Source organism: Patagioenas fasciata, chromosome 10, assembly GCF_037038585.1.
Source record: "Patagioenas fasciata isolate bPatFas1 chromosome 10, bPatFas1.hap1, whole genome shotgun sequence".
Lineage (NCBI taxonomy): Eukaryota > Metazoa > Chordata > Aves > Columbiformes > Columbidae > Patagioenas > Patagioenas fasciata.
Window position 1 is genome coordinate 8,236,516 of NC_092529.1, and position 27,659 is coordinate 8,264,174.

At 35.1% G+C, this 27,659-nt stretch overlaps 2 protein-coding genes across 3 annotated transcripts in view; one reads left to right on the forward strand and one right to left on the reverse strand.

Moving 5' to 3' along the window:
* Window positions 1–90: 90 nt before the first annotated feature.
* Window positions 91–27,659, forward strand: part of CENPP (centromere protein P) — a 141,379-nt gene continuing 113,810 nt past the window's right edge. Inside the window, exons 1-6 of one of the 2 annotated variants that reach the window (XM_071813044.1) lie at window positions 91–663; window positions 2,190–2,344; window positions 3,157–3,314; window positions 3,675–3,763; window positions 6,456–6,544; window positions 11,672–11,768. In XM_071813044.1, the coding sequence (XP_071669145.1) occupies window positions 2,208–2,344; window positions 3,157–3,314; window positions 3,675–3,763; window positions 6,456–6,544; window positions 11,672–11,768 (570 nt within the window). In that variant the 5' untranslated portion in view covers window positions 91–663; window positions 2,190–2,207. The remainder of the gene's footprint in view (window positions 664–2,189; window positions 2,345–3,156; window positions 3,315–3,674; window positions 3,764–6,455; window positions 6,545–11,671; window positions 11,769–27,659) is intronic. The other variant, XM_065845905.2, reaches the window with a different exon arrangement.
* On the reverse strand, window positions 14,103–26,186 carry OGN (osteoglycin). The gene is made up of 7 exons (XM_065845482.2): window positions 25,970–26,186; window positions 25,098–25,350; window positions 20,772–20,856; window positions 18,803–18,961; window positions 17,990–18,192; window positions 17,324–17,419; window positions 14,103–16,840 (listed from the first exon to the last, which is right to left on the reverse strand). The coding sequence occupies exons 2-7, from the start codon at window positions 25,263–25,265 to the stop codon at window positions 16,670–16,672; spliced, it is 882 nt and encodes a 293-aa protein (XP_065701554.1). The 5' UTR covers window positions 25,266–25,350; window positions 25,970–26,186; the 3' UTR covers window positions 14,103–16,669.

Sequence of the window (27,659 nt, forward strand, 5' to 3'; positions counted from 1 at the left end):
GGGCGCAACTAACCGGGAAAAAAAGTAGGGGGGGTTTCTGCGAGATGTTAGCAAAAAAAAAAAAGAAACATCTAACCAAATAATGATTTTGCTATGAGTAGCAAATAATGACTTATAGAGCCGCTTGAAAGATGGTTGTCATTTTTTCCCAGAGAGGAATGAAGGCACAGCCGGCGTCCCCTGCTCGGGGAGCACTGTGGTAGCGCCCAGGCCCGCAGCGGGCTGGTTGGGCGCGCAGTTCGAAGGCTCAGGGCGCGAGCGTGAGTTGCTGTTTCTCCTCTCGGCGCGGGGCGCGCGCGGCGTCTCTCCCCTCAGCGCGGGGCTCCGGTCTCCTCAGCGCCGGGCTCGGGGCGTCGGGTTTGTGGGGACCCCTCCGCTTGCTGGGGCTCTGGGGTCGGAGGGGGCTGCAGCTGCTCTCCTTGGGCGTGCGTTGAGCCGCCCGGGCAATCTCCGGCACCTGTGAGTCTCAGCCCGTGTTTTGGGACGGGCTGGGAAGCAGCGGCTCGTCTGAGGTGTTTCCAGCCGTCACCTGTGAGGTTTGGAGAGTGCAAGGAAAGCAGCGGCACGCAGAACCCCACCAGCTCGTTTCTCACAAACTCTTGAACGATTTTCCCAGCTCTTGTGGCAGTTTGAAAGCAAGTGCATAGGCGTGTATACTGGCAGGTATGTAGAAATGTGAAATATTTACCATTAATGCATGAATAGATACGTCTGTGTATGCTTACAGTGACGAGAAATGACAGTTGTTAAAGTTGTGTTTTATTTAATAGAATGTGTGGGTACTTTTTTCTGGAGGTAATGGTCTTTGAAGTTATAACTAGTCTTTGAGTCTTCTGTATTCTAGTAAAATCACTTGAGTTAAAACAGCTGTAAGCAGAATATCTGCTCTGTTACTGTTTTCAAAACAGCCAGTTGTTCAAAGAGGAATTAGCTAAAAACCTAGAATGGAGTTCTGGTTATTGTCATGTGTGGATGTTTGTTGTTGTTTTGTTTGTTTGTTTTTTCCACTATACCTACTCTGTGTTATGACCAAAACTTCCTGCAGTGTATCCAGATCAAAAACAAACAAATGAAAACAAGCAAACCTAATGGTGTGCATTGAAAGCTGAGAGCTTCTGTTTCTTGTCCCTGCTGATCTTGTTTGTTGACATATGTTGCATAAGATTGCTTTAAAATTTCAGAGGAAGTAACGAGTAGGTACAATCTCAGTGATTCTTCAATTGCATGTGCTTTCTTTATTCACTAAATAAGTTTTTGTTGCAAAATGTGTTTTGAATGTTGTTATGAAATTAACTAACAAAAGTCTATTTCCTCCCCATCCCTTTCATCCTTTTTTATTGAACCACGTTAATGTGGATCTTGCAAGTACAGTAGGGATTGTTTAAAAACATGTAAAACTAGATTTTTTTTCTAGTTGTAAGTATTAATACATCAGTATTGAGCTGCATAACATTGTCCACAGTCCTTTGAATGTGCCATGTCTAGGCTGAATGTCAGATTTTATTTTTTTGTAAAATTGATGTTTGTTTATTTTGAATTATTTGCAAAACACTTTTTTTTTCCTTTCTGTCTATTTACTGCTGTTTACTTGAAAGGCATATTATGTTACTGTGTTAGGAGCAGCTGTGCATCATTTAATCAGGTGGATTGTCAGGTGAATTGCTCAAAGCTGGATTCAGTTTCTTTGCCTTTTACCTGCAGAACAGCTTGTTGTTCTATTACAGCAAATGTAAAATAGCTGGTTACACTCCTGGAGGAAATTGTTAGCTATCATGTTTCTTAGAAAGCTTTGTTGCATATAGAATTATGGAAAAATGTGACTTTTCTGCTCTTGTGGTGTCTACTTGCAGACCAGTGTCTTTCTAAGTGGACTTTCTATGGTCTAAGGTTTATATGTTAATCTTCTGTAGCAAATAGCAGCATTTGACGTTTAAGAATTCTTTACAGAGGTATTAATTATTATACTTGTCAAAGGTACCTGGGATATTTAAAAGTTGTGCATAACAATTCTTCAGTTTTCAGAAGTCATAAAACAGAACTGCCATTTTAAGTAGGGGGGTAGGAGAAACAATTGCCTAATGTCGTATTTTTATTTCTTATATTAATTCCTTGGTTAAAAATAATTTATTTTGAAAATGGTTTTATTTTTTTATTTGATCTAAGAAAAATACTGTTCTTGTTTTATGTAGTAACGTTGATTCTGAGAAATGGACAGCAGCCTTTGCCAAGCTTACAAAGATGAAATCCAGTCACTGGAAGAAGAAATTAAGCTATTGGCTGAAAAGTATGAAGCTAACCAACAAGAATCCATCTCATTTTCTGAAGAGGAGATATTAATGTCAATGTATGCCTTTTTTTATATGTTGGATTCATAGTGTTTATTTATCAAAATTGTTTAGGGTAAGCTTTTGCCTCTATGTTGGGACTTTATTATTCTTAAAGTGCTGATCTTGTTTAGGACGTGAGCTATATATGGTAAAAAATTACAAATAATGAATAGTTGATATTTTTTTACTGCCTTCTGTTGCTAGTTTGTGTTTTGGGGGATTTTGGTTTTTTTGCTCTTCTTCCAACATTCCCCCAACCTCTGCCTTCCCCAAATAAAGGCAGTTGAAGTTATCAGAGCATGATAACAGCTGTGTTACTGTGTGAGCCCTGCAAAGTTGACTGCAAAGGCTGTGTTTTCCATTATGCACTGTGAAACAGCTCCACATTTTTACTTAATTAAAAAACTGGGGACATGTACTGGTGTGACTAGTTATGTGCTAAAGAAGTGCTATGTTAGAGCTTTTAATTTCCACTATTTAACTGATATTCTATAGTCAATGTACACTCTGTAGAAAAAATAAGTAATTTAGATGAGTAAAGGCATCATAGCTCTTTTTTGTTGTACATTCCTCAGAATGGCTACTTGCATCTCAAGGCTAATAATGAAGGCTGTCTCTGCCTGGCAGTGAACATGAAGTATTTATGCAAGTTAGAATAGTTTACTGTTCCTAGTAATTATGATGCAACTGAAATTTGGCTGATCTTGTTCTGAAAATAATCAGATCCCATTACAAATGCCTTTTATTTAATGGTGGTGTTGTATTGATGACAAAACATGTTCTTATGTCTGGGTCTTTTGTCTTTTTGATTTTTATTTTTCAATCCTAGTAATTCATTCCAGAAAGAATTTCAGAGACGATCTGGAGGACATGAATTTCCATCAGACCTGAAAGCTGAGCTGGAAAGTCTAGAAACAGATCTCTCATTTTTAATGAAATTTACTGGTCTTCAGTTCACAAGTCATTCCAAGAAAACAGTGGAAAAAAGTAAGCATTTTTGTGCCCTTTACTGGTGCTATCCTGAGCATACTGTTTCAGTTCGTTACATTTGCAAATGCATGTTGTAATTCTGCTTTCAACGTTAGCAGAAAGAATTATTTTGAAATACAATAGAATTGTCAATAGAGAAAAAATAGTTTCTGAGTAAATATGGTACTTTGCTTACTGGGAAAGTTAAAGACTACAGTGAAGTTAGTTGTTTGGGTCTCTTTAATGAGTTAAATTTGACTTCTTTATTTATATGATGGGTGGTATCTGTGAGTACTTTAAATATCACTAATAGAAGAAATACAATAATTGTTGAATAAAATTATAATAAAGTATTTTATTATCTTTATTTTATAACAGCTAGGAACAGAACAGTGCAGAAGCACAGATTATTGGGGAATTGCCACTCCCTGTCTTTTGAATTGGAATTCCAGCTTCTTGAAATGCAAGTAAGGATCAATGCAACCAAGCAAATGAACAAAACTTCAAATGGTATCTTGTCAATTCGATTGCCCGAGTCTCCTTAATCTAAGTCTTAGTGGGTAGTTTTCACCTTATAACTGCTGGACCCAACTTTTGAGTTCCATGCTCATCCAAGCAAAATAATTTTGAAGGTCAGGTTCAACATTCAGTCATGAAATTCTTACCGTGTTCTCTAGTCAGATCTCTTGTTCTGGACGTGGGAAAATACCGAACCTTTCTTCTCTTGAGGAAACTGAGAAAAAGCTAAAACACTATAAACTTGAACAGTTTTCTGTTTTGTTTCTTTTTTTCTGTTTTCCTTTTTTTTCGTTTTGTATTAGCTTGGCTACGGTGACTAGCCATTACATCGTAGGACTGCACAGAAATTACACTAATTATTATGGATTTTTTGCAAGGAAACTCTTTCATAAGAATGTTAGCACAGAATTCAAAATGATAAACAATGGAAATAATCTGCTACCCCAATTTGTAACAATGTAGCCTAATTTCTAATAAGTTTTTGACATCAGGAAATTTCCTTCTCAAGAAAACTTTTAAGAAAAGCTATATTATGAATGTAGGAAATTAGCATTTAGGTAGTCACATGTGGATTTCATCATTTGAAACTGCAGAAGTCCAGTTGAACTGGGTTATTCTGCAACCTCTTAAATCCATGCATGACTTGAAACTTGGGATCCTAGTGATACCACTTTACCAATTGCTCGTATAAAACTGCATTTAGCCTTGAGCGTGGAAATAGCCCACATGAATCATGTGGCTTGGCTAGATTAGTGTTCATTTCTCACCTGAATGCTTCTGCAGAATGATGAAATCATCTTAGTGTCAATGGAGCTCACGTGAGTAACTGGATGTTAAGTATATTTAGAGCCGCGTTGGTGATGCTTAAATCCATTGCACCACGAGGTGGCAGCACTTGTCTATGTAATGCCTGAAACCTGTGCTACTTCAATGTTCGTGAAATCAACTATTCAGAGTTAAGTGATATGTAGAATATCAAATATATATACTTAAAAAAACCAAAAACAAACAAAACAAAACCAAGCACTTGAGTTGAAAAAATATAATTTTGAGTTAATGTTTTGCATTATGTTTTTAAAATCAAGGTACATGGCATCTCTAAGTTACAATTTAAAAAGCAATGCAGACAATGTATCATTTTATCTTAAGGTAATAAACTTTGAATTACCAATATTTGATGCATTCATATGGTGTGGGTTGTGGACATGTTGTGGAAAATGGTAAATTAGTGAAGCGGACGCCAATGAAGAGTACAGTTTTTAACTGTGCCACAATAGACAGGCTTTGGGTTTTACTTTTGGTGTTACATACCCAAGTCAAGAAGCACACTTATTGTTTCAAACACAGACTGTTCTGTTCCTCCTGTCAGTTTTTGTGATTGAATGTGAACTTGAATATTAGTAAAGGCTTAATTTACTTAAATGTTAATGTGTTTTAGCTGTTGTGTGAATCATAATGTGATGGTTTGGTTAGAATTGTGAAATCCAACCATTGTGTAGAGTTCTGTATTTTCATTTTGTTAGACTTGTTTAAATCACATGGATTTTGAGCTAATTTAGTTGGTCAAAAATTGAAGCTTAAGGATTCCATTTTTAAGATATACAGTTTTTTAATTTATTATTTAAAAATTACTCTCTTTCTTTATAGTGAAAAACCATATCTCTTGACTAGTTAGTTAGCAATTCCATTCAGATATTTACTCATTCCACTACGCTTTGTAGTGTCTTGGTTTGCTTTTTCCATTTTTACTGATGGTGGTGTTAACACTACTTCTGTCCAGCCAGTACTAGGGATTGCTGTGGTATGTTTCCATTTGACTCCAGTTTGTCTGTTTATTTTCCTCTGTGTTGTCGTTCCCATTTGCTTGTAGTGATTGAGTATAAGAAAAATAAGTACGAAGTCTCCAGTATGTAGTGAAGCATTTGGTCTAGTCTTCAAGCCATGATTTTAAGGTTTTTCATTCACTGTTATCTAACCTACTATTATGGTGTGTTCAAGAGTGCATAGAAAAAAATTCAACTATTTTGTGGCTTAATTTCTACTATATGAACTTAGTGTCTCATTTTTTTTAAATAGGTTGTTAGATATTTTAATTTGGAAACATTTTATTTTTATTATCGTGCACATACGCCTGAGTAACACCTATTATTATGAAAAGGGACAAGAACTTGAGGCAAAACTCTAGGCTGTACAAAAAAAAATAAAAGGAAAACAAACAGGAAAATTGTTTTTTAAACTTAGGGTAGCATTATTATAGTTTTCGGTTGCAACCTTATATTTGAGTTTTCTGGTATATGTGGCAGCCAGGAGTTGTGTTGGAAAATGTGAAGAATCTTAAAGATGTAGAAGTGACATGAAAGGAAGTAGACGAACTTCTTATTTAGAAGTCTTCTTTTATACCTATTCTTGATGTTAACTAGTTCAGGTGGTGTTCCAAATGCCTTGTATGGATAATACTGATACTGTTGAAATGAAAGAAAATGTCCACATGTATAAGCTGTAGTTTAAAAAATGTCATATTAAGGATTATAGTACTTGGCAGCATTCACATATATTTGTCTGTTTTACATGCGAATAGATACATTTTTCTCCTCACTAGAGAAATTTCTAAAACATTGCATTGTTACTTCTCCAATCTAGACCAAAGACAGCGTGTCTACTGTTATTACTGATCTCAACATTATAATGGAATCTGGAGAAGATTCAGATGTGAGCAAGTTTCTGTCAAGGTAAGGTGGACTTTTTAAAGGCAAGTTGTTGTAGGGGATATCTGATACTAAATACAGTATTACGTTTTCATATAAGTTGCTGGCAGACTGTTTCTTTGTTGGGTAAATGTACTGTTAGCCCAGCCTAAACACTTCGTATCCCTTTTCTGTATCCTTCTGGAGAGAAGGTGAAATGGCATGCAATTTTTGGGGCCTGAAAGGAGCATTATGAATTCACGTTAAACAGAAACAGGTTTTGGATTATAATCTATTTTAGCTGTTAGGAATTGTTTGGTTCAGAGAAAGATATAACAAGGTAATCTCAGCAATTGCATTTTAATTTCTGTAATCAACACGTTAACTCAGATGTGTATGTGAGTTGAAGGTGTGTAGTGCATGTGAGTAATGGTTAAAGTGCATATCCAGAACCCCTCTCCAGTACTTGCTTGTTTCTAATTCTCTGCTCACCATTCCATTGCTCTTCTTTACATCAGGATTTTTTTTTTTTTAACTGTTATTTTAAAACCAGAAGAATATAGTTTAAAAACCTGGAACCGTGTATTTGTACAATGGCTTAAGAAAACGTACATACTAAAATTTAAGCACATGACTGAATGCTACTTCTTCATTATTTTTTAGAGAATGTCAACTTCTTATGACACACAAGATGAATAATGATCAAATTATTTGTCTGCAGTATTCCCCTGTGAACTCTGCTAGCAAACTATTCTGAGAACAAATCTATTATTTATTAATTATTATTGGGTAGTTGACTTAATCCTGTTCTTTAAGGGATGTCTTTTGGTTTATGTTTTATATTTTATCTCATTTTTTACACTTGGGGAAGGAAAGGGAAGGCAAGCATACAGGTGAAAAAAAGCCCTATTGAGTTACATCAGGCTTCATTAGTCTGTACTGAAAGATGAATTTTTTTGTTTTGAGGCTTTGGAATTTCCGTACAAATCTACTGAAGTTAGTGATATAACAGAGAACAGTACTTGACTGCTCTCAAGCAGCAGGATTTAGAAGAGGAAATTACCATCTTTCTTTAATGAGTATGTTCTAACTGCTGAAGTGTCTTGGAACTTAATAGTCATACTGGAAAGGAATGCACTGAAGTAGTGGCAGACTTTATTTCATCCTGGCTTAAGCACTGCTGTCTTGTTGCTGTTTCTTCACTACCCTGGTCTTTTTCCACATTACGCCAGTATTCATAAGCAAATGTAAGTTTTCATGAATGATGCAATTTAAGACTTTGCTGTCAATAAAGTGAGCAGTTCTTTCTCTATAGCCTCTATTTGCATGTACCATCTGTTGCCCTTGTGCCAGTGTATATGCTCTTGAAGCCACATGGCAAATAGGATCAATGTTGTCATTTGGTTGAAAAAGTAAGTGGAGGGGCACCCAACCTTGCCCCCCTGCAGCCCCTTCAAATTTGATTTTTTCTGTTTGACCTGTCTTGCAATGTCAGAGTGTTGCTGATCTAAACAGTAAGTATTTGGCCAAAGTGAGGCTGATATTTACAGTGTCCTTTTTTTGACAGCGACCCACTGTTAGATTGACTTAATCTGATTGTGATCTCCTTTTATTGCTTATTTTCTCAATCCCCTTGTTAAGCTAGTTCTCGCTTCATACTTTAAATCCTGATTCCCTCTTTTTGTGCCTTAGAATCTTGATTCGTGCCTCTTCCTTTCCTTCCATTTTTGACCAGCTAAATCTGGTCTCCCTCTGTGTTATTTGTTCCTTTCAGCCTCCCTACTGGTTTGTCTCCTTCTTTTGCCTCCTTGGCCCATTCATGCCAAATCCATTGTCTAACTCTGTTCTGTTTTCTCTACTGGCCTGGATTTTTATTCTCCTCAGCTTTCTAATTTTTTTTGGCTTCACTTTGTCATAATGCATGACAGAAAAGGGTCTTTAAGAGAACCAGGGTTAAAAACCTGGCATTCAATGGTAATTCCCAAGCACATCCTGCTTTGGAAGAAAACAGAGGAATGTTAGAACGCTTGAGCAACATGTTTTTAAAAGCAGCAAAATTCAACAGTCTGTTTTCAGCCAGGTACTTCTGCAATATATAATACCTATTTTAAAAAGATGGACCATTACTTAAATATGTTGTGATAATAAAAAAGTATGCAAATGGAATCACAGTATTTCGTATTCTATTTTGTGATTTTATTTGACTCCCCTTTACACCAGCTATCACTCACGTTTTACTCTTTTAGTCTTGAGGACCACAATATCTATGAAAAATCTTGTTGTCAGTCTCTTTTGAGGGGTTAGTTAACTATTGCATGAATTACTTTAACCAAACAGGAGGTTTTGGACAGTTTGGAAACTGCTGCTACTTTTTATTAACTAGTTAGAATTTGTAAGTCAGAGTGAAGAATTTAGGAAATGTCTGCATTGTATTAGACACTGCATGGGTGAGGTATCTTGGAAGCATTAATTCTTCCCACAGCTCTAGGAGTTATTCTTTGGTTTTATATGCTAATGCAAGAACTCTTGCATACTGGAGTGGGTTTTCTTCTCTTAAAATAATGAAAGGTCTGCATTAAAGGAACCTTAAATACTTTCACAACAGTTAAATTCCTTATATACTTTTGTGTTTTGTTGATATTATTTTGTAAAAGTGAAGCAGTGTTTGGATGAAGTGCATGTGACTTTAACCTGATATTTTCTGCCTCAATATGCTTTTTGCTGGTTTTGGATGACTTCTCTGTTACATGGATGTTGGCTTTGCAGATAGGTGTTTTCTACTCCAAGTGGATTTTTTTTTTAAATCCGGTGACATTTTGTAATGCTAAGTTCTTTCCAAAAAAAAAAAAAAAAAAAAAAAAAAGAGAGGCTTAATTTTAACATGCACTTTCTTAGTACCTTTTTATTTTATACCAAGTCATCTTGGTATTTTACTGTTTATTGTAGTTGGCTTCAGCATTAGGAATTAGGCTAACTTAGGCTAATTAGGAATTATTTTTTATGGGTAGTTTAAGTGCTGAGAGACAGTTGACTGAAATTGTGCTCTTATGCAGTTTGTTTCTTCAATATGAAAAAGCATGTATGTTATGTATATCTGTTCATGCCAACATAGAGTTCCCCCCACCCTTTCCTAAATAATGAATCCAGTTTTCTATCTTAAACTTAGGCAACGCTTTATCAGTACATGGTAGAAGTATATACTCAGGTATAGTTGATAGACTAAGTTCTACATTTGAAACTTTAAGCATGTTAGCCAAAACTATCTCTTTCTGCTTGGTGATCTAGCCTCAAAAATTTTCATCTGCTCTATCTCCTGAAGATGTATCTGAGAGGGAAAAAAAAATAAAAACAAACTAAAGACATAATGCTAAAACAACGTCACAAGGTTTGTGATAGTCTTTTTAATGACTTAAAAATGGATTCTCAAGAAAACTGCCAAGTTTTTAAAAAAGAATTTTAAGTATGTAGTTTTGTAACAAAGTTTTTTCTTGCCCTCTTCCATGTATGTAGATTTAAAAAGCATGTTACAGTATGTGCAGAATCGTGTTCACTAGACAGTGAGATATGGGCAGTCATTACAAAGTCTCGATTTTTACTATAGTATGCGTAGATTTTTATATGTACAATTATGAGTTGTGGTTAAAAAGCTTTCCAGAACATAGAGCTAGTCAGCTATTGTAAATCAGCATGTGTCTACTTCCTTCAGGGACTTAGTTTTGCCTGTGCTGCCAGCATATTTTTCATCTTGGCCTGATTTGTTGGCAGCTGTGACTGCTGTGGTAACTTCCTTTAATGATGCTGTTCTTTCCAGGCTAGGATAAAGCTTGCTTGGCTTTTCTTTTATATTTTCAGTATCTGAATGAACTTAATGTATTTTTTCCAGTTTACGTTTGTGTAACGTGTTAAGGGCTGCCGTTGCTGTATATTAGAGCTGGATCTGAGGCAGAATTGTCCCTTGAATGACCAAAGTGACTTGGTAATATGCTGTCACAATCATTCTGTTAATAACCTCAAGTTTCTGCTCTCAACTGTTCCAAAAATCCAATAAGAATAGCTAATGTTGAACTGAAAGGATGTTAAAAGTCCAATTTACATGTAGAATTTAGATCCTCTGTAGCCTTTTGTAAGTCAGGTATCTTCCTTCCTCAGTCAGGTTTTGTAAACTGGTAAAGTCCTGTGTTAGTAATTGAAATAAATATTTGTATTTTCAAAGCAGTGCTTGCCAGATATATTTTGACAATGGCTAATAGTCTGTTTCATTTGACTGTGGCTTCATATCAATAATGACATGAAGCTGTTCACCCTTATGATTAAAGAATCATGTTGCCTCAGATATTCTGACACGTAGCTTTTGTGGAATTTTGCTGTCTTTGCATTCTTATCATGTTTCTTTAGTAAAAACTACACACCTTTTATGAGTGCTTTTCCATCCTCCCCCTGACAACGCTGGATGGATGGTCAGTTATTTGTCCGTTTCTGTCATCTCATATTGTCTTCTTTCTCTATCCTGATCCTTACATTACTAGAAAATTGAAGAATAAATATTTTTCTGTTGTGGTTTTCTTAAAAAGAAACCCCTCCAAGACAAACTCTTCTCCCCCCTGCCATATCAGCTCCTCACCTATTTTCTCTCATCTGTCTTTAATACAATTATCCCTCGTAACAGTGACTGGCCAATTTCCCATTTTGCTTAAAGCTGAAAAGCTGTGTATTTAACAGTTGCCATCACTGTGTTGTCAACAATAAAGACATTACAGTCTGTTCAGTTCCTGATTTCTACAAACTCTCTACTTCTCTGATGGTATCTAACTTAAGTGCATGGATCTCCCAATTCAAATGATTCTAAGGCAGGTTTTTGCATGTTACTGATTTCCAATACCTTGGTTTCCATTCTTCTGTTGTCAGTCTTCTTGGCTGCCCCAGGTGATTGTAATGTTGTATTTCTACTAAATATATCCTTATTTTTATGAGCAGTTGGAAACACTAGTTTATAAATGAATTCTTCATTTTTTTTTTCAATATCCACACTACAGATGTTTCTTCTGTTGTGATAATTATTTTTCAAATTCAAACAATACTAATTCTTTAAGGAAAAAATGCAAATTTTGGGCTATAGAATTGATATGTCTGACTAGTACTGTTGGGGTTAAACGGTTTATTCTTCTTTTACAGCACTGAAGAACATGGAAGTCTTTTAACATTTTTCAGAAGCCTTTCATCTTACGCTGAATGGTATGAACATCGTAGATGCACCTTCCTGCATTTCAAGGTAGTGTCTCTCAAGCCTTTTTATATCAGTACTATGTTTAGTTCTTTACGTAGTTCATTAAGACAGAGCAATGGAGGTGAAATTAGCACTCTTTAGCAGAGTACGGGAATATTAATTTTTGTGTGTTGTGGAGAAGAGAATATTAGCTGAAGAATCTTGTGTTGTGCTCAAGGGACAATGCCCTTGCTTAGTATTTATCTTGATTTTACCATACTTGTTGCTGTTTTCCTCAGACATAGGGGAAAATAAGAATATCTGTGCCTGTCTGTGGGGGAGTGAGACAGTTTTCATTGGTATTACATCTCATTTAGAAGAGAAAAAAGCCTAAAGAAGGAATTAAGAGAAAATAACATTTGTAGCCCTTGACATTTAAATGTTAGTTCTGGAGGACTGGATCTGTTTCTTGAAAATGTGGCAGAATGTGTTCAGACGACAGCACTTTCAGTACCGAAGTGTTTTACTTGAATGGGAAATGAACTGTTTCTCACTCTAAACTGGAACATAGTATTTGAACTTAGTCTTAGATTACCATTATTTGGCGTATTTGCTGTGTCTTTTCACTGGTTTTAAGATAAACAGCTAATCCGTGGAGTAAAACTACCGAAGTCTAACAGACATAGAACTTCTTATATGATGCTTAATGTTAGAGGAGGATGTTTAGCTGCCTAACTGTGCATGTGTGGTTTTAGTTCAGTTTTATTTAGCTCAAGTGTTTACTGTCATTAAACTCAGCACCATCTTTACTTTTCAGCTGTAGTATGAAGGGGGAACTGCTTTGTCTCCTGTTTTTTTTAATCTTTTGAGCCTTTGAGTTCTGTGCTAGATTAATCTATTTCAATTATCAAGTCAACCAGATTAAAGAAAAGAAGTACTAAATTCTGGTAATGTTAAAAAAGAATAATCCTGTCCTCAGCTGAGTAATAAACTGATGATGTCTAATCCTGCCGGTTGTTGTATAAGGTCTTTTCTTAAATCTCTACATAGGGAAGGTAGAGCACCAAGGGCTTTGTGGCGTGGTGTGTGTTTTGTTTTTTTCCTGCTTCACTTGCTGCTTTCTAATCCTTAGATCAGCTTCATGACAGTTGCTGTGGTTTCTGGGACAGTAATTCAGTGAACTGTTGTAGATATTTCTCATTCAAAATTCAGTACAGAAATGAAAAAATGAGAAGCATAGGTCTGGAGATTATTTGTAAATTGCTGTATTTATCATAAACAGTTTTTAAAAGTGTTTGTTCAGATGTTGAGTGTAAACAATAAAGGGCTATATTCATGGCCAAAAGGGGTGTGAAGATAAATTCACTTAAGACATATATTACAAGCTTGTCAATATGACAAATATTCTTTCTAAAGGTATTTTACTTTCCATGAACAAAGATGCTGTTGAGAAAGGCAAACCAATTTGGGAAAATATTTATCAAGTATGATTAACTATGTGCTTATGAAGAGTTTTTTAGACCTTTTTTTCTGCTAGCATTTGTAATTATTTCTTTTAGAAATAGAAGACTTCCTGAGGTAAGAGAATTAATAAAAGGGTTCAAAGATCAAATCTGACAATTCAAATAAGCACATTTGTAGCTTAATATTCTGTAGTAATTTGAGTGAAATTGACTAGACGTATCCTCTTAACATATGCATAAAAACAATTGAAGAGTCTTATCCTATTAATATTCATACTTGGACAACATTTAAAAAATGCGTCTGTAGTCTTTGTATTTTTTTTTTTCATACCTGCTTGCTAAACTTCAAGTATATAGGTGGGTAACTGTGGAGAGAAGACGATTTGAGATGGGATTTGGGGTTTCTAGCTTTTCTGTTATTTTGTTATTTAGAAGAAAATTACGCAGGCTGTTAAGTAGAAATAGATGATGCTTCTAATAGCTTTTTCACAGTGTAGTGTAAAAACAGGAAAAGTAAATTACTTTTTTTTCTTACTTTTGGTACTTGAGAAAGAAGGAATAATGTAGAAGTGATTGACTACTTCAAATAATAATGAGTGTTTAAGTGACAATTGAAAGTTTCAAGCCAAGCTGGACATGACTGTATTTCTAAAAAGCTGACTGTCACAACTAGCAGTTTTGTAGTGAGAGGTCTTCCCAGTTAACAAGAGTAATGGTTGGATGGATAACTTGAATTAATTGGAAAAGCAATTTAAAATATACATTGATTTGACTATAAGCAGTCTTTTGTATGGCATTACTTTTATGGCAGGCCTTACTGTATTGCCACAATAAATATTATGTATGCAAAATGGATTTACATCTGCAAATAACTTTCTGATTAAGACACGCCCTTAGCCTGCTATAAGGCTGAACAACTGAAACATGTTGGCATTGCTGGAAGAGCAGATCGTTGAATCTTTTATTGACAGACAAGGAAAAAAATTCAAGTTTTATTGGAAATACAGAACAGAAATAGTGACAGAAAAAACCAGAATGGTGTACATTCAGCTTGATGTTAGTACTGGTCACACAAATAGAAGGCAAAAAAATCCCACATACTGAAGCTGTTTTCACTTAATGTTTTGATGAGTTAACTTTCTGTGAATGGGGAAAGTAAATTAAAACATCTGATAACTTATTGCCTGCATGAAGTGTTCAGAAGGTACCAGTTCTCTACTTTGATTTGCTCACAAAATATTTAGAGCATTAATTAGCATTACTGTCAATTTTTAGTACTGTAAAAAATATATATGTAACATTTTAATGTAAAATTAATAAAGTGGTAGTGGTTAGGTCTATGTTTACATGTGTATATATTACATGAATGCACACATATTTGTGTTTACACATGCAACTATTTTCACGGGAAGAGTTTTGGTGATATTTACCAATACTATCGTGACTGGAAAGAGCTTTATTTAGTAATAATGATTTGTGCTGGGAACAAGGTCAGAGGCCACTGCTTATGTAACACACTTGTAGCTGTGTTTTTTCCATCTTAGGCATTTATCAAAAGAGGAATGAGATAATTGTTTGCTTCTATTTTATTCTAGTATAAATTTGGCTCTAAGTAGGAATGTATTTTTACATGCTTTGGGGTTATTTTTTACCTTTTGCTAAAAACCTGGAAATATCAAAGTCTTATTACTTACATGGGAAAATTAAAACCGGGTATTGTTCTCACAGCTGGGCTTGGTTTTGTTCTCAGTTTTATTAAGAGAATGGAATTTCTTGTTATACCAAATAACTTAAAATAGAAAATACTGGGGATTGCTATATCTTTCTTGGTTAATGGGTTCAAGGCAAAAATATTTTTGTCCTACATTTCATAATTACATCCTCTTTCCAGAAAGATGAGCCCACAGTTAATCCTTGACATAGTTACTTTAAAAGTGACTGGACGTCTCTTAGGTCTCAACACTCTGGGTGGCAGGGCATCAGTATGTTCAGAACTAAGCGCGCAATTAATTCCCATAGTACAAGCACTAACAAATCAAGGCTTAGCTAAATAAGATAAATAAAAATAATATAAAATATCCTGTAAAATCAGTATTCTAGATGTAGTGATAGATCATCATGCATTTTATGTTTAACTATTTCTACAAATTAGGAATCTATACTAGCTTCAAAATTAGTACAAAGTTCATCTGGTAATAGTAAATAGCACACTTTTGGCATTCATTTGTCTGAAAGTTTACAACTGTGGTAGGTATTTGGGGAGAGAAACTGAAAATTAATATCAGAAATGTATAGCTGTGTAAGTAAAAACATTGTGTCCTGTATCAATTATGTCTAATTTTAGGCCAACTGACTGCACACATTGATTTGTGTTTCTAATACACTGCATAGTTTCAAGTAGTTGAGTGAAATGATGCTTGAAGTTAACACTACTTTAAGATTAATGACAGAATCAACTTTTCTTTATAATTTAAAGATATCATTTGATGTTCCCTAATGAGCGAAAGTATTGTTGCACAAGGGTAATTCTCTTTATTTGCACTGGCATCTAGCTGAAATCTTACTTATTTACAGGTAAAAACATTAATTCAGCTATGCTATCATTTATATTGTCACATTTCCTTGTCAAGAAAAAGCAATGGAACAAGGCTCAGTCTACATTATCAGTTAATAACAAAGACACTTGGAGTCATACTATGCTGTACTTTGATCATCGTATTAAAATGGGTAGCTGGTGTGGCAAAAATGACTCTTGCGAGTACAGCTGAGTAAAATTTATGTATTTCAATTAAAAATACCTTGTGTAAAAATAAAATACATTTTTTTATATATATATATATATACACACACACACTCTTGGATAGTAGGAGGAGTTTTAACAGATTTTTGAAAAGTTCCACATGCTATGTCACTTGGTACAATGAGCCTAAATAGGAATTACTCTCATTTTCCACAAACCAAGTTTTTAAGGAATCTTTAATGAAGTAAAGTTTTGAGAAGTTCTGTTTCTGAACATAACATTCTTTTGTATGCAGCTTCATCCAATACATTTCAGATTTAAAAAGTGGGGTTGGAATTAAGATGTACTTTTCCTCTGTAGCTTGCTCAAGGAATGTTTTGCATTTATCTGAGATTAGTATGTAGTGATCGTTCTGAGTACGGGTGAAGAATGTCAACAAGCAGTTACTTGTGTGATTTTACCTACACACAAAGAGTATGTGGTGAAATAAAAGTTGAGAAGATGTGTGTGTATATATGTAATTTTACATTGTCATTAAGAGAAAAGATTCTGAAAGCGGGGATGACATTTAACTCCTAAATAAAGTAGCTGTTTTGAACCGGTTATTTCAGAGAAGAACCATGTTTCAACATAGTAAAAAGTTCTGAGTATGCAGGGAAAAGGGCATTAGTGAGGGAGAGGATATAAACATGTAAACAGAGGAAAAAGAATGAGCTTTTGTTACCATGTTTAAGTTTTGGCATGTATAATTACGTAAGCAGTGGCTAGTAGTATGTTCCTACAGGCAGTGTTCTCAAGCAGGAAAAAGCATTCACGTGCTTTGCCAAGAGGATCGGGTTGCCTTCCATCCTTATCTCATCCATTTGTGTGCGGATGTAACGTGTGTTATTGGATTTGCAGAATGTGTCATCGGTGATTGTAGTAATATTGTTGTACTGCAAAACAAAACAATTTTAATAAATAAATATACATATATACACACCTAATATGTTGAAGAATTTTCAAACTTAGTTTTATTCCTCTTGCCCTCCCATTTTATTGCCATTGGGATTGATTCGTGTATACTTTAGATACATAGGAATCAAGTCTCTTCAGAGCAGTCAATGAGCTGACAAGCCATTTGAGGTTGTTACTGATGTTTGGAATGTATTGCTGATAAAAGACTATTGCTTATTTTTCCCATTTCCTGTCCTCAATGTACAGAAACTAATGAGGGTGATCAGCTAACAAACAACTTCCGAGTTTCTGTATGATTGTGGCCATGCAGACTGGAGATAAATTGTTTTATTTGGAGAAGCATTATACAACTGTAGCACAACTGCAGCGTGAACTGTTTAAAATGATGGTGAGTTTAGCTGGTAGTATGTAACTAATGAGGCTCTTCATAATAGAATGTTAAGGAAATATTTAAAAAATACCTGAAGGTGAAGAATACGCAGACTTTCTGGTAAGTTAAGAGGAACAGATTCCAGCGCATTATGTCCTAAGTAGAGGTAGGCCAAATTTGTCAGCTTCTAATAGAAAGATAGAGAGATTATTAATGCCGATATCACTGGAGGTTAAGTAATTTGTGCCTATTACAAGACATCAGTATTTTCTTCCAGTCACATAGAGAGTGTGTAAAGCTATCCAACGCAAAACATACTTTTGCTGTGAATATTGAATTCTATTGTATCGAGAAGCTCAGAACAAGCCTGTGTTTTGGAAATGTCAGTGCCAGATTATTGGTTATAAAACCTGAGACCACTAGAAAGCTATATCCTTCTTTGTTAGTGCTTATGTGGTCCTCACTATTGTATTTGAGCCATCAATTTTTGAAGTGAGTTTTTCATTGCATGTAAGAGAGAAAGGAAGTAGGTAAAATACTTCATAGAAAACTTTTTTTGTGTGGACAACAGGAGAGCGCGAGTGCGCCAAGGACTATTATTCCCTAGTGCCTTAAAAACAGAGCAAGAGGTGGAAAGCTTCTTCATCGTTGTTTCTTAGATTACAAAAATACAGAAAACTTCATTTGCTGGTATACTGGATAGTCTAGTTACGAATTTAATTTACTTTGGTTACCTGAATTATTGTCTTTTACTTACCTTGAAAGCATTTGCTTTGATTCCCCTGCTCTTGATTCTGTTTTGGTTTGCATTGAATGTTGTTAGTTTGGGAGGCAGAACAGGAAGTTTCAGAAGTCGATTTTCAGCAAGAGAAAGTTCTTCCAATAACAGAAGCTTTGAAAAGGCTCCATCTTCTATTTCTTCTATCCTATTTCCACTAAAATCAATTCTTCTCAAGGTAGCTTTGAACAAAAGAAATGGAAATCTAAGTATTGAATTTATAATTACAAAGTGCATGAAGCTTGTGTAGTGGTATATGTTAAAAGTTACTGTCTGCATGATCCTAATTGTGATCTGAAAAAGGATATACTATTAAAATATGTATAAAATCCACATTTTAATTTCATCATGGTCTGAAATTTAAAAAAGGGAGGTACTCCTTCCCTTTTTTTCGCCTTTCCTAGAGAAAACATTATTTCAGATATTAATAGAATTTGTCATTTTGTAGAGTGAGATAGCTGAGAGAGATTTCCCTGGGTTATTTGAAGGAAAAATAGTACCTGGTCATTTAAGACTGGCTGGGGTGCAGAGTTAAATTTTATTTTTAGTGATCTGCTTTTTCTCAGATTTTATGGGAATATTAAGATGGATACATGAGGCAAAATGGGTTTCTGTGTTGCCTGCATAGTTCCTGCTGTAATAGAAGCATTGCATTAAATAAGTAATAAACATAATGAAATCTAGCAAAGTATAAATTATATCTTAATTTGGTAATCTTGGCATACTATTATGGGACAACAGCTTCAAATATATAATTGGGTAAACAGAAATTAAAATCTGAGCATTACTTACGAATGTCAGCAAAATCTGAGACTGCTATCCTTTTTATTTTGTTAAATCGTGCATAGAGATATGCTGTTTCCTTTGGCAGTGGGGGTACGGCTTCGATATCTATTTCTTCGCAGTACACTGATCCGCTTAAACACACGCAGAGCAGACAAGTGGGTAAATCTGGAAGCAAATTATTTTGAATAGACAGAAGTTATTCAACTACCTTAAGCTTAAATATTCAAACCAGAATTTTCTCTAGTATCTTTTAAGGTTTCCCATCATTAGGTTTTAAAAAATTTCTATTGACATAAAGTTCTGAAAACATTTAATGTTCTGAACTTTTTTTGTGTTTTGCATTCTTCTTATCATGCATAATTTCCCTGTGTATATTCTCTGTTCTTATCTAAGCATGCCTTGAAATGCTATCAATCGATCTTAATTCAGTTTCATTGTTTAATTGGCTTAGCCTTTTGTGAATATGACAACTGCATCTCTGTGATCATGTCAAATATCATCTTTAGAACCATTCTTTTAAGAAGAGAAATCCATGCAGGAGAAAACACCTGGCTGTGCACACATGTAGTACTGTAATTGGATTGGAGCATTTCTGACTGGGTCATGTATACTGTGTGTTACTTCAAGCTACTATTTTGTCTAATCCTTTTTATAAAACTCTAGCAATTATGTTTATATAATTACTTTAGGCATTCTGTTCCTGTGTTTTTACTGAGGTTTTATATAGCTGTTATTTTTTTAATGCAGCTTAAACCCGTTATGGCTTGTCACATATAACAAATATGGCTTTCAATCCGGTTTCATTGCCACTGCTATCTGATCTGTTTTCTATATTGTGAGATCTTTTTATCAGCTTCCAAATTGTTTTGTCTGTCACACAGAGAGTGCTGTCATACTGCTAGGTAGTTTATCACTATGGAGCAAAATAGGATCTTCCACAACCAGCAAAGAGTTATAGAAGTAACCAGTTAATACTGGGAAGCCAACCCAGTATGTATAATTTTCTTTTTTTTTTTTTTTCTTACAGAGGTGCTGTAGAGAATGGAATTGAGATGGTGAGCTTTAGCTTTGTGAATATTACTGTTCGTTAGAGTTCTGCCCTGTTTGCCTTTTTTTATTTAGTGTCTTGTTTGTCATATGATAGAGTAGGAAATGGAAAATGGTTGTGAAACAATGTTGTCACTATTTAAAAGGCAACAGTTTTTATGCTTGTCTATGACTAGAACCTTACAGTTTTTTTTCCGCTTCTCATGGGGGCTTGTTGACAGAGGCTATTTGGTGATGACTAACCTGAATTAAAACTTTGGAGATTGACACTGCAGTGGCTTGCTGAATCATCAGTTATTTTTTGAAGCTTAGGTCACAGATACACCCCAAATATGTGTCTTTTTTTTTTTTTTTTTTTTAAGCTCTGGCAGACAGAAACATTGCTCCTTTCACATTTAGACATTGCTGTGACTCATTAGAAGAAATCTGGACATACACCTCAGAGACTGTAGGAAACTTAGGCTAGTAAAGAATGTTCCTCATGTATTTTAACTGTTGACCTGATAATCAGGTGTAAACTGTGAGTACTGCCAGTTCTTCAAATAAATCTATCGAAATAGTTTAAGCACATCATATTTCATTGTGACTTGGTTCAACTGTGGAACTTACTGGGGTGTGTATTTTGTTTCTCTTTGTTGTATTGCCTAACTTGCTTGGGTACATGTCTACAGCAAACATGACTGGATGAGTCTGTAGAGTTTCTTATAAGCTGTGCTTTCTGTATTTGGAGTTTTCCTGAGGATTCTTAAAATTTTTTCGTCTTGCTCCATCAGAAGTTAGATGACTTTTCACAGGAGAAAGGAAAGATATTAATAAATGAAAATATTAGTTCTATATCCCTTATTATAATTTATATATTAAATTTTCATATTAAAATATGTTCTTTAGAAGACCTTAAAAGTTAGTGTATTCAGATCAATTAACTTACTTGTATCCTTTGTTGGTGCCACATTGCGTTCGCTGTCATCCCCTTGCAGTCTTAGGGAAGTGTCAAGAGAAACATTTGTTCCCTCCTTTGTGTGAGAGCAATGTTATTTCAAAAAACAAACAGCAAACAAAAAAGCACAGAGTATTACAAGGATCTGAAGTAGCACATTTTTCAAAATGAGCCTCCTACAACATACTTCCGTATAACAGGTAATTTTTAAAATCATGTTTCTCATCCAGCATATCAGAGTAGATATATTATCCCTTTTGTACGTGAGCTATTCACTTTGAAAGGCAAGAAGGGAAGATGCTGCTACTAGTGTTCTTTAGAAAGGTGAAGTTCTTTAGGAAAGAACAGTAAATACAAAATAAAAATGGAGAGAAAAAAATAGACTATGTGGTGGGGAAGGAATATCTAAGTGATGGGTGTCTCCAAAAACTTTGAGTTGTGAATATAGATGATTTTGCATATCATACCAAATTGTGATAGGATTCTTGAGAATGTAAGTTATTTTTTCTGTTTTACTTAAATAATCTCAGTAAAATAACATTTCCTTGCGCTAAAAGTTATTTAGAATTCCCTGTTGAGACAGTCATTGCATCTTTTCCACTGCAGGACAACTTAGTTTATAAATATTTTCCTTTCGGGTATTGGCCGCAATTTAGCAATTCATTGGCATTAACTGCACTTAAGTCTGTTTCAAGACCTGGGCTGCTAACAGAAAGGGCCTTTTGTGATGCAGGGAATGGTAGTCAGGTTTTCACTGAATACCATAGGAATTTTAAATAATTACATACTATTTCTAGAACTATGGTATGTAAACAATGGGTTATGCTATGATTTGCATGGATGAAAGTTAGGGGGATTTTTTTAGGTTGACAGTGGCAATTGTGCTTGGCCAGTGTAATTAATTTTCTGTTTTGATGGGGAATAGTTGTAGGACAGAGTAAGACAATATGCTTTTTGGTCTTTGTGACTATTAAAAACACATGGAGAAGAGTACATTATCGGGTGTGGAAGATGTTTTTCTTTCAGCAGGCTTAAGAATCAGGCCATGGCAAGAGTACAGACCCCTGGTGAAGTGTGCTGCTTACATACTGCAAGTGCTCATGTTTTCTTTTTTTTTAAATTTAATTCAATCCTTCCCTGCCACCCACCAGTCATGTAGCACACAGACAGTTCTACTAGGGCAATGTGAAAATAACATTATCTGTCAAGTTACTTTTGATACTAACTTTGTTTTATTTAGCATTTGATTTCTTCTGTATATTTTACTGTGGGAAATTCTTGTATTCTACAAAATAAAACCCTCATGCTTGACAGAAAGCCTGAGAAACAAATGTCTTGGCCAGCCTCTGTCATTTTGACCCTTTTTTAGCCTGTGAATCATCCATCCTTTGGCTGTTCCCTGCATCTGTCTAGCCAGCCTATGGCTTTTTTGCTTCTTGTTTTTATGTGACATTAGGGTTAGGTTAGTTTGTTCTAGTAGGACTTTTATACCCGAGTTAGAATGCTGGTGACAGTTTAGCAGTTGTTGCATGAAACTTCTGTGTAGGGAAAGAGCAGTGTCTGGTGTAGAGAAGCTGGGGGGTGTGAGCTGAAGAGCTGGACTCGAAAAAGCAGCAAATCTTATAAAAGGTTTCTGCAAAAATGTTTAGCTTGCGTCCATATGTTGACAAGGCGTGTGAAGATGTGGCCCTTGACTGAGGTATCCATGCCAGTAGAGACTTCGCTATAGATGGACTTTATAATAGACCAACTGCTCTTCTGTTGTAGTTTGGCTCATAAGGGACATTTTTAATATGCTTGTATGAAAAACTTGTTTGCTGACACAGTACGTGTGTACCAGGTGTAGATTTCTAGTACAGTATCCTTCTGGAGGTGTGATCTAGGACAGAGTATGCATGTGAGTTCTTTGCAGAATACAGTGCACAACCAATTTATGCAAGTGGGAAATGTCAAAAAATAAAACTAATTCATTGCAGAATACTCTTAAAGCTACAGAATTGTAAACAACAGATCCCACTTCCCTCTCCCCTGTCAAACAAAAGACCAACCTACTAAACAAAAAAATGTAGTATAAACAGTATTTCCTGGTCAGCTATAAAAATTCCTAGCAGTGCAGAAGATGGTTTGGATTATGACCACAGAAAGTTAATTACTTGCATACGGAGGGAATGCACTGAAGGAATATTAGCCTACTTACATAATTAAATTCCATCTGCACCTTGCACTTTACTCCACAGACATGAGCTACCCATACAAAACCACATTAATATTAATCTTTATAGCACACAAAGGTCCATAAAGCTGATAATTTATATTAAATGGAATTAATTAGTCCAGGTATGAGACAGTGTCTATTGGATGATTCTACTGTGGAAATTAAGATTTCAAGTTTTTAAGCTTCTCTTATTTTTATTTAGGACTGAGGTGGCTGTGCTTTCAAATAATAATAATTGTAACACATTTTGCTTGTCTGACCTTTTCATTAGTAGAAGACTAAAGTTTACTTCATGTTGTTGATTGCTAACACAAATATTTCTTCTGTTGTTTTCACTATAAATCTTTTTTTCCGACTGTGTGTTCAAGCACACAGTAAGGAGTTAAATTTGTCATGTGAGAGAGATTTCTGACTGGGCATGTTTGAGGAAACTGTTGGCATGTATTTCAATTACAGTTAACACTTCATATTCTGGGAGCTAGCATGTGTGCAACAAATGAATAGAAAAATTGTTTGCACATCCCATGATTTAACTTGGGAATACTGGAACTTGTATATATGTATTGGTTGCACATAAGGAACTAATTTATTATTTTGCAATGAAAATATGTCATTGGAGAGCTGACCTGATGGAAATAATGACTGACTGCGTTCCTAGAATTATCCTAAGCAGAACTGTTGGCCTGCAGAAGACCTTGAGTTTATGGCTCTGCCAGCGCAGACTTCGATTGGTCTGTGGCGCATTTGTTGGCACCATTTCCTTCTAGGTATTGTCCTTGTTATTTTTACTGAAACAGTAGTGTATTCTTATTCGAACAATTTTAGTAATGAATGGAATCTGATGCTGTGCCCAACTAGTTAATGTTTTTAGTATTAACAAACAAAAAAACCCCAAACAAAAAACCAAAAACCCCACCTTAGCTGTGAATGGATAGCCACCTAATAGTTAAGGGTAATTTAAATAGTATTCTTTTCATTGGTTTATTAAACTTACTACTTCACCACTGTGGCAGGTGTTGGATTTAAAAATAATTAGATGCTTTTTTAATATAAATATATAGCTGCTATTTTTGGTCTGTCAGTGGAAAGCTATATTTTAAGTAGAATTGGGAAAATATGAAAAAGGCATATGGAAGTGACTTTTCTGTGTAAGTGCTGCAATTTTTTACTTATTATATTTTTGTCTCTTTTTTTTTTTCTTGTTTGTCAGACTAAGTTATTGTAACAAGCATGGCTAATATTAATGAAAACTTCCTTGAATTTATTAATACTTGGTTGTTACCGCTTTGTTTGGATATGTGGTATTTTCCTTGGCAGCTAGTCTTGGGGCAGTCATGGTTAGTTTTTCTTCCTGATCAATGTTTTATCTGGTTCTCTAGATGTGTAACAGAGGTCCCTGTCAGCTGAGGCTCTTGCACTTCATCTAACTCTCATCTGGTTTTGTGTCTTCTGCTTAAGTGTTTAAATTAACAGGCACGTATGTGGAGCACACAGCTCAGAGTTCAGAATTGACCATTTGGGGGTGCTGGTGAGTGCCGTGAGGCATAATCTTTATTGCTACCTTTAGGACGCTCAAAGTGTTAATAATGTAGGTGACTACCACAAGACTGGACATTGCGTAGTGGTTCAGGGCTGCTAAACTCTGGAGTTGCAAAAAACCCAAACACCCACCCCTGAAAACCAGGGCAAAAAGCTTGATAGTTTGGGAAGTCAAAAGAGAAACTGTGGTTTATGCTAGCAGGTTATGTCCAGTTAAAAGTACTGTTTCAAGTATTATTTTGATATATTAAAAAAAACCTAAATAAAATCACTCTCTGTGTTTTTAAGCAAATTTACTTTGTTAATACAGTGCTACTCAAATATGCTAATATATCCCATTCTTGAAACTTAGTAAGCAGTCTTCTTTGTAAAATCTTGTCTTCTGTGGCTTTCTCAAACTGTAGCAAGGGTAGTATTTTTGTGGTTTTAATTTGAGTGTCTTTCCCTGCGTCTGAAACCATTGTATGTTTTATTATAAGAGTTTTCCATAACACTCACATGCATGTAACACCTTATTCAATGCTTAGCAGTTAAAAATATTAAAAACATAAATATTAAAATACCTTTCTTATATCTTCGGATTGCATTTCATAATCTTGCTGGATCGGGCTTCCCATGGCAACATCTGTATCATGTTCATAAGACCGGAGTGATTCTTGCTGTATAGGTGGTGCTGACTTCATCAAGGGTACAAACACAAACAACAGAAAAGTAGCCTGCAAAGTCTTCATTCTTGCACAGAACAATGCAGCTGGCTTTCACTGAGCTGGTGAAGGTCTGCTCGTGTGTTGGCTATGGAGAATACTTTCTTTGGGACTGGAAATGAAAATGCAATCCGTCAAAACAATATTTAAAGCCTAGAGGACTAGTTGGCAGGGATTTCTAACGCATAAGGAACATGGAACAACTTTTAACTCTTGATAGCCTTTAATTAGATTGTAGCATCATAAAAATTGTTCTTAACATGAAAAGAAACTGGAAAATAATAAACAACATTTCCCAAATAATAAAGAAAATATTATCTTAACTGCATTACTTGTTTCCCAGTGTGTTATTTTTGTTAATAGCAGAGGATTTTGTAAAGCATTTTGTGAAACATTTGGTATGTTTGTAGCTGAACTAATTAAAACTAGAGAAGCTCAAATGCATTTTTCTTGGTTGTCAAAATAATGACTTTTTCAAACCTAAATGCTCTATAACAATCTCTCATTTTCTTTGTCAAGAGAAGATAACACCACCTGAATATTTTACAGGTTGTACACTTTTCAGGCAGGGGGAGGAGGCTACAAACATAATCTTTAAAGCATTTTAAATACACATGCCATACTTTTTAGAATAAGTCTTAACATGGCTTTTTTTTCCTGTTTGCTGTAATTAACCGTTTTATTTAAACTTTAGGTTGATATGCCTTTAGGAAAAAAAAAAGTCCACCTACCGTTTTAGCAGATTCAAAGTTCTTCTGTGATTGTCATAAAACCAGATATCCTTATTTATATGTTAACCTGAAGTGGATTGATAAAAGAGTAAAGTTATGAATTGTTGAAATGAATGCTCATTCGAAGTTTGACAGTCTTAAATGTGCTTTCCATGGGGTAGAAACTGCTTTGCCAGCATTCTGTCCCTAGGGTGAGAGGTAATATCCTGGAGCAGGGGGGTTGTACTTTGACTAACGTTTGTGAATGTTCATTCTGTGTGGCTCATCCTGCTTTTGATACTACTTGTTAAAACAGTAGCTTTCTGCTTTGTGATCATTTACTCTTCATAATTGCTAAGGCTTTTTTCTGTAAATCAAATAATAATTGTGCAAACTAGAGGTCTATAATAAGGCATATGTTATCCATTTTGTTTAATGGTTTAGCTGAGAGACAAAGCAGCTGCTTTCTGACTGAGATGGAGGTAGAGCCAAAACATACGTATACCATATTAGTCACATTTTATGAGTAATAAAATGTTTCATTACAAGTTGTATATGTTTAGGGAAGATTCACCTAACTATGAAATGGAAACTTTTCAGTTTGAAGAGTTCTTTTTTAGAATTTTGTGTGTATGCGTTGAGATTTTTCAGACAAGTAATTAATGTCTAAATGCTTCATTAAATTGTGAAACCAATTTTTCAATAAAGTTCTGTGTTGGTTCTACAGATAACTTAGTAAACACTGTCCAGGTGTAGAATTTCCATCTGAACTACAAGCAGCAGTTTTCTGGATTTCTGATGCATTTCTTCCTCCCCCATCCTTTTCCTTATTATGTATTTTTGGCAGTCTGCACAAATGGGAGCCAGATGACCAACTTGACAGTTTACAAAGTAGCTTTTTTGAGTACTTAAAAAGTATGTGGCAATAAAATCTATTGGGAATATAGTCAGACTTGCATTTCTCTTTCATTTTCATTACCTGTTTGGTTGTTTTCTTGTAAGTGCTGCCTTGTTTGAAAACCAGATGTCTGTAGTAAATCTGCAAACTGGAGAGTGGCTACAGCCATTTTCTCTCCAACTTTTTTCCAGTTTATAATCAGTACTACTTTCTGAACTCACTAGGATTAAAAAAAAAATGTTAATTTAACTCATATGCAAATTAAGCAATGTTGTAGCTTGGATTTGGAGCTTGCTCTAGGATAATGATTTTGCTGTAAAAATATAGCTGAAATGTAAAGGGCAGAGTCTCAGTCATGGAAGCTGGACTCTGAATTGCTGGTTGCTGTTCTGCTGGAACAATAAGAACGGCAAAAATTTTGAAGTGGCAAGGTTGGTAAGGCGATTTCTGCTGCAGGACGTAGGAACTTTCAGTTGGAAGTTCTGTATGTGATAGGAAAGGGTGGATTTGCTGAGGAAGGGACAAAAAAGTTGCAGTGTCAATACCATCTTAACTATCCCTCAAAGTTCTGTGCATGTTTCAGAAGGACGGACAGCAGCTCTGCTTTGTACATGGACCCACCACCCCCCCAGCTGAGATTTCATCTGTCTCTGAGGCATCCAAGTTTCTCCAATGTTTGAATTTAATCAAAAGATAAAAGCTTGAAGGGACAACTACTAAGTATTGAAGCAGAAAGCATGATATAAAATATTAAATATATTTGTTATATTTTTATGATAAGTTGGTTTTTTAAGTAGTGAAATCCTAGATTTC

Excerpts from the sequence above, each read along its gene's own strand:
- OGN (XM_065845482.2), bottom strand. The coding sequence starts at position 25,265 with ATGAAGACTTTGCAGGCTACTTTTCTGTTGTTTGTGTTTGTACCCTTG. Across the intron at positions 18,962-20,771 it reads GGCACCAACAAAGGATACAA|ATTTACCCACTTGTCTGCTC; the intron begins GTAAGTTAATTG and ends ATTTGCTTCCAG. Across the intron at positions 18,193-18,802 it reads CTCAGATTTTGCTGACATTC|CTACCTTGAGAAGAATTGAT; the intron begins GTAAGTAATGCT and ends TTTTGTTCAAAG.